This window comes from Theobroma cacao, chromosome 1 (assembly GCF_000208745.1).
Source record: "Theobroma cacao cultivar B97-61/B2 chromosome 1, Criollo_cocoa_genome_V2, whole genome shotgun sequence".
NCBI classification, from domain to species: Eukaryota; Viridiplantae; Streptophyta; class Magnoliopsida; order Malvales; family Malvaceae; genus Theobroma; species Theobroma cacao.
This window is the reverse complement of record NC_030850.1, coordinates 14,126,759-14,134,164: the sequence shown is the minus strand read 5'-3', so window position 1 is coordinate 14,134,164 and position 7,406 is coordinate 14,126,759. Positions and strand designations below refer to the sequence as shown.

Sequence of the window (7,406 nt, the reverse complement as noted above, 5' to 3'; positions counted from 1 at the left end):
AAATAAGTTTTAATGTTCATGCTATGGTAGGTGAAAGGAGATGAAAGAAATAAGAATGAAAAGTAGTTGTAATATAGTTGAGTTGGAGAGTATATGAAGGGATTATATTGTTTTCCATCATTAATTTATTATGAATTTGTTTATTACTTTAAACTTTTGCATTATGAGACAAATAATTAAGACAAACAAAGAATGCATGAGAAAAAGAGATTATGTGACAGTTCGCCAGTGGTTATTCAAATGGTGGGCCCACGCTAACCACTACTTAAATTGCAATGTAACTAAACATATTTTTGCCCATTTCTTGATAATATATATATATATATATATATATATATATATATATATTATTTTCTCACTATTTATACAGTGAAGAGAAAGGGGCACTTGGGGCCTCCACCCCAAATGTTTTGCGACCTTTTCTTGATTTCCAAGCACGATATTCAATATTATTAGGTTAAGTAAAATTATGGTAGATAAATTGGAATCTCAAATTTAAATTACTTATTAATTAAAATATAAAAAAAGTCCATTTTATTAGCATGCAACTTTATTTTTTTTTACTTTTGGCTACGTTTTTTTAGTGCATATTATCTTATTACATAATAATACCACTACATATAAAAATCGTGTTCAAACCAAACTAATATACTTTTTAATCATTTTTATAACATGTGCAAAAGTTGAATATTTTCATAACCTTTTAATTTACTAATTTAATAAATTACAGCTTACAAGGCCTTTTCTTTTAATAGTGTAATTTGGCCTCTACATTCAAAATTTTTCTACTTGTGTAATAATCATTAATTTCGTATTTGGATTACGAATTTAATCTATAATTCCTATTTAATTTAAGATTATTATTTTATTCATTATATGAATAAGGTTTTAAACTTCATAAATAAAATTTTAGAGTTGTCATGTATTTTTTTTTTAAAAGCAAGTTGTCCTGTATTTTATTAAATTATATTTTTTTAAAAATATAAATAACTAAATATAAATGAATATTTTAACCTGTTTGTACAATTTAAAAACTCCATTATTGATATATAAGATATTTATTTTTTAAGAAGGAAAAAAATGATAACATTATATATAAATACTAATTACAACTTTAAAAATAAAAATTTAATACTATCTCAGATTCGAGTTATTTAAATTCTATTAGCTGATACTTTGTATTTATTTTTAATAAATAATAAAATATCAATGTACATATATTTTGTAATCTTAACATTCAAGTAAGAGGTAAACTCAACCACGCAGATCTAACCGGAGTGATGGTGGTAGTGGTGGTATTATAATGAGCCGACAGCTCTGTCACTCTAGCCCAATTCATTTCATAAAATTTCCATGATCTTCCATTTCTCACCCTATATATTAAGGACCCAATCTACGCTTTACTCTCTTGTAAATATTCTCAAAATTCCTCCTAGCTTAAACTAGTAAAGAAGAGAGAGAGAGAGAGAGAGAGGGAGAGAGAAGCAAAAGCCAGGGGGCTCTACTTCGTTCTCACGCGACTTTGGGGGCGTCGCAGGATCCAGGATCCAGGATCCGATCAGTTTCAATTCGACCCCAACTTCAAATCCCGTAGCTCTGTCTCAGGTTCTTCCTCCAATCTTCTTTTCATGTTTCTCAGCCTTTTACTTGTATGGGTTTTTGGTGTTAGATCTAATCTGCCAATTCTTAAATTTTATACTATTCTGATCTGTTTTTATTATTTTTTGTTACTATGAATTTTGAGTTGTTTTTGTTGAAAATGCTATTTCTTTTTAATTTTTTTTATGCTTTTTGGCATTTGGGTAAATGGATCTACTGCTTTTTAAGTTGATGCAATGAAATTATATTTTAATTAGGCCTCTGGGTTTTCTTCGTTTTGGGTTTTTGTTATTTTGATTAATGTTTACTATTAAGGATAAGTTTGAATAGAAACTGAATGCTGAAAATCTGTTTTTGTGCAGAATATTTTATATTGAATGCTTCAGTTTAGAGTAGCTTAGATTCGAGCCGTATATTGCAAGATCTGCTGTTATCATGACAGTCTCGGAGAGCAAGATGCCCGGAATCTGCTCGTTTTTTGTGTTAGTGATTCTGTTTGTCCATTCTTGTCATGGGTTTTACCTACCTGGGAGTTACATGCACACGTATTCAACCTCAGATACTATAGTTGCCAAAGTTAATTCCTTGACTTCCATTGAAACTGAGCTTCCTTTTAGTTACTACAGTCTCCCTTACTGCAAACCTCTCGGTGGAATAAAGAAAAGTGCCGAGAATCTTGGGGAACTTCTCATGGGAGATCAGATTGATAACACCCCTTATCGGTTTCGAATGAATGTGAACGAGTCTCTCTACCTTTGCACTACCAACGCCTTGAATGAGCATGAGGTTAAGCTTTTAAAACAAAGGACTCGTGATTTGTATCAAGTGAATATGATTCTAGACAATTTGCCGGTGATGAGGATTGCAAAACAAAATGGGATTAACATTCAGTGGACTGGATTCCCGGTTGGGTATACTCCACCAAATAGTAATGATGATTACATTATCAATCACCTCAAGTTCAAGGTCTTGGTTCATGAGTATGAGGGGAGTGGAGTGGAGATAATTGGAACTGGGGAAGAAGGGATGGGTGTGATTTCTGAAGCTGATAAGAAGAAGGCCTCTGGTTTCGAGATTGTTGGTTTTGAGGTGGTTCCATGCAGTGTTAAATATGATCCTGAAGTTATGACCAAACTTCACATGTATGACAATATCTCCTCTGTCAACTGCCCCTTGGAGCTAGAAAAGTCACAGATAATAAGGGAACACGAGAGGATCTCTTTTACTTATGAGGTTGAATTTGTGAAAAGTGATATTAGATGGCCGTCTCGGTGGGATGCTTATTTGAAGATGGAAGGTGCACGTGTGCACTGGTTCTCAATTCTAAATTCACTGATGGTGATCACTTTTCTAGCTGGTATTGTGTTTGTCATTTTCTTGAGGACTGTAAGGAGGGATTTGACAAGATATGAGGAACTGGACAAAGAAGCTCAAGCACAAATGAATGAGGAGCTTTCTGGATGGAAGCTTGTGGTAGGTGATGTTTTTAGAGAACCAGATTGTCCAAAGCTTCTCTGTGTGATGATTGGAGATGGGGTTCAGATTACCGGAATGGCAGCTGTCACTATAGTTTTTGCTGCCCTTGGTTTTATGTCACCAGCTTCACGAGGAATGCTCCTGACAGGGATGATTATTCTTTATCTTTTCTTGGGTATTGCTGCTGGGTATGTCGCTGTACGTCTCTGGAGAACTCTCAAGGGAACTTCAGAAGGATGGAGGTCTGTTTCCTGGTCGGTTGCATGCTTCTTTCCTGGAATTGTCTTTGTTATCCTTACAGTATTGAATTTTATTCTGTGGGGAAGCAAAAGCACTGGTGCAATTCCCATTTCCCTGTATTTTATACTCTTGTCTCTCTGGTTCTGCATTTCTGTGCCTCTCACTCTCGTGGGAGGATTCTTAGGGACAAGAGCTGAAGCTATTCAATATCCTGTGCGAACCAACCAGATTCCTAGGGAGATACCTGCACGCAAATATCCATCATGGCTTCTTGTTCTTGGTGCTGGGACCCTTCCATTTGGAACCCTTTTCATTGAACTCTTCTTCATCCTTTCTAGCATCTGGCTTGGCAGGTTTTATTATGTGTTTGGCTTCTTGCTTATAGTTCTTCTACTACTGATCATTGTTTGTGCTGAAGTGTCCGTGGTCCTTACCTACATGCATCTCTGTGTTGAGGACTGGCGATGGTGGTGGAAGGCTTTCTGTGCTTCGGGTTCAGTTGCACTCTATGTGTTCCTGTACTCCATCAATTACTTGGTCTTTGACCTACAGAGTTTGAGTGGTCCTGTTTCAGCTATTCTTTATCTTGGCTACTCGATGATCATGGCAATTGCAATCATGTTGTCTACAGGCACCATCGGTTTCATCACTTCTTTCTATTTTGTCCATTATCTGTTCTCATCTGTTAAGATTGATTAAAAGTTTCATTTGGTGATCTTCATCAACAGCTGGAAAGACTTTGGCATGGAAGAGGATGATATCCTGATTCATCATTTTGGTTTAGCTAAAGTTGCCTTTGGTAACTAATCATTTTACACTGTATCAAAGAGGCTCTCAAAATTACTCAAAAATTATCTGTTATTTTGGTGGTTGTTGAGGTTAGGACTTTGATAGATTGAAGAGCTTGTGATTTGCAGTCACATCCTTCCACCCTGCCCCCAATATCTTTTTTCTTTTTTATTTTGTCCCAGTTACCTAGTTATGAGTTTTTGTTGGATTATTGTCATCTCAATGATTTTGATGTTCTAGAAAGTTGTAATCCTGTATTTTCTCTCATATTTTAATCAAATAGAAAGGTTTATTTTCTTTGATTACTGCCTTTGGTCGTTGTCTTGTTGAATTGAGTTTTTTTTTTTCTTGGTATCTTATCATTTAGTTTAAATATTTATATCCCAAATCTTTGGTACTTTTTAACTTCTTGATTTCTAGTACTCCATGCCACATGATCCCTGTTCAATTGTGTAGGAGAACATTTCTGTTTCGCTCTCTACTAAACCCTTCTCTTTGTACATGCTCTATGGTAGTTATTTTTTCTGTTTTATAGTTTATTTATCATTGTCTCTGTCTGAAAACCGATTTCATTTCCCTTGTGCTACTGTCTGGTTGAATTCGCTGGAATCCTTGTCAGGCGATTATAATAATGTTATAATATCATGCTTCTGCGCTGGAACCGTATGTGAGAAGATTATGACTATTTTGATAAGAGATGTTTACTGATTTTGTATAAAGGAGGATCTGGAACTGGAACATTGCGTTTTTTGATTGTTGCATCATGCATGAGTAACTAATTAATCAACTATGAATAGGGTTTTCTTCTCCCCCTTTCCCCTCTCGTACTGTATTTAACCCAACACTTTCGTCTCTCTTTACTTTTACCATTTAACTGTTGGATTAAACAGAGTGCCTAAAGCGTGGCGCCATGCAGCTGCTCATCAGCAGATTTCATGGTTTACCTGGGAAAGCAGGATACCTAGTTTAAGCTTCATAGCAACAAACTGACTGGATTACATTGAAAACTGAATTGAGCATTATATATGTACTATACGGAAAAGTAGCATCCATTTGCTACCGTTTCAATTGGCCTCAACGGGCTGTCATTCAATTGGAGGGTTTGGGTGTTTTTTTTTCCCCTTAGGTGAATCAAAATGGCCTTGTTTTTGGACGACTTTTTGTTCCCTTTTTTGGAGCCTCAGTTCTGAAACAGTGTCGTTTTGACGTCGGCGTGTGCGTCTGGTGGGGGAAACAGGGTCGTTTTTTCTTTGTCATTTGGCTCCCTTCGCTCTGTCCTTTTTTGGACTTTTAGGGTTTGTTGCGGTTTAGGTTTTCTCCCGCTTCTTGGGTTTGTGTTTGTGCATCCTTATTTTCTTTTTGGAGTTCTAGCAATTGAACTGATGATTCGTAGGGAAGGGGAAATCAGTCCTTCATTGTTGTAGAAAGATTGGTATGAGAGGTCTCGCTCTTCGGATAGATAGTGGGATGACCCATTTTTTTTAGGGAGGGAGTAGAACAGAAAAGGTGGGATTAATGGATGGAGGACGGATGTTTGCTGAGAATGGATCACTTGACAGGGTTTGTGGGAGAAGAGGGTTGTAGAATTGATGCTTTTAGGGTTTGGTTTTACGATTCAAAATTAAATCGTTTTGAAAAATAGAAATATAAAAGGAAGAAAAAGAGGAACATCTCGATGGTTTGTCTAGTCATTTGACTTTGTTTACATTGACGAGGTTGTTTCTTTATTTTTGATGGGTATTATGGCGTAGCCAACCATATTATCCAATTGTTTGCCTCTCTGGGCATGTGTTCAGTTATTTAGATTGTTCTTCTGCTAACAGTACAAAATGTTGGTTCTTTTGACTTTTACAATACTTTTTAGTCATTTCTCCTTTTTATTTTTTGTTGTTGGTTTTCTTTGTTGATTAATTTACCAGGTTCTATTTTGTTGCTTATCATTGTTGCTTGTTCTTCTTTATTCTGTTGATTTTGTTGTTTGATGGTTCGATCCCACTACTTGTTTTCTTTTTTTGGGTTTTAAGACGTATAGTTTATTATTTTTTTCTTTTTTTGAACAATTGCAATGTTTTTTTTTTAATTTTAATGTTTTGTTTTATATTTTTTTTAATTTCAATGATAAACGTAAGCTTATTTTGAATGTTAGATTTTTGGATATTCTGTTGTAGTGGATGTGTTATTTGATTTTATTATTTATAAATAAACGTTGGTCGATTCTAAATGTTAAATTTTTAGATTTTTTGCTGTAGTGTGTGCGTTATTTTACTCTTTTATTCATATATGAGTTAATTGTGTTTTATACATGAAGATGGGATGTTAAGTGTAGGTAAGTTCTTCTTATTTGAATGTCTTGTTTTATTTTTGCATTTGTTGTAAAGGTTTCAAAGTCTACATTAGTTTATTCTATACATGACTATTTGGTGGTTCGTTGTTAGTTGGTATTTTTTTATTGTTCTGCTGGTGTGGTTCTGAGCTGTATAGGTTTTATTTTTTTCTCTTTTTTTTTCAATAGTTGTAATTTTTTTTATTTATTTTAGTGTTTTTTTTGTTTTTACAATTATTGAAAAATTGCTATAATGTTTTGCTTCTTTAGTTTGAATGATAAATGTGGTTTTCTTCTAAATGTTAAATTTATGGATGATCTGTTGCTTCACATGTGTTATTTTATTGTCTTATTCATAAATTTCTATCATATCACATTTGGCTTGTTTGCATTCTATGCGTCCAAATTTGAATGTTAAGCATGGGTCAGTTTTTCTTATTTGAATGTTTTGTTTTATTCTTTCATTTGTTGTGAAGGTGTTCAAATCTGTGTTACTTGATTCTAATGTTCTCTTTTATTCTTGTAGTTGGTTGGGCTTATTCTTGATAGTTATTAAGTTGTGTTCATTAGTTTTTGAAGTATTTGTAGTTGGGTTTACTAGCTAACATGTGAGTTTAAAGTAATTATTAGATGTTCTTTTGTTCTTTACATCTGTTGTTTTCTTTGAGTGATTAAGCTTATCTCTTTTATTTTGGTTATTGTTTTGTTAGCTATATACAAATACTTTTGGTAGAGTTTTAGTGGATTGTTTGCTGTATTAATAAACATGTTTGTATATTTTTGTGAAAGTAGGAAAGCGGTTATGAGATGGGCATATGAAATAAACCTATAGTTAGTTATGTATAATAAAAGTAATCTTTATGTGATGTCAGATGAATGAGTTATATTTATTAAAAATTAATTAATTTTTTATTTTTTTCATAAATAAAAACTTTTTGATGGGATCAGTACACACTTCTTTTTATTCTAGTTTTCATAT

The 7,406-nt window shown here is 33.8% G+C and overlaps 1 protein-coding gene across 1 annotated transcript; it reads left to right on the top strand.

Annotated features, from left to right (window-relative positions):
* Positions 1,255–4,409, top strand: LOC18612552 (transmembrane 9 superfamily member 12). Its single transcript, XM_007049412.2, has 2 exons — positions 1,255–1,605; positions 1,962–4,409. Exon 2 carries the CDS (start codon positions 2,035–2,037, stop codon positions 4,012–4,014), a length of 1,980 nt encoding a protein of 659 aa, XP_007049474.1. The 5' UTR covers positions 1,255–1,605; positions 1,962–2,034; the 3' UTR covers positions 4,015–4,409.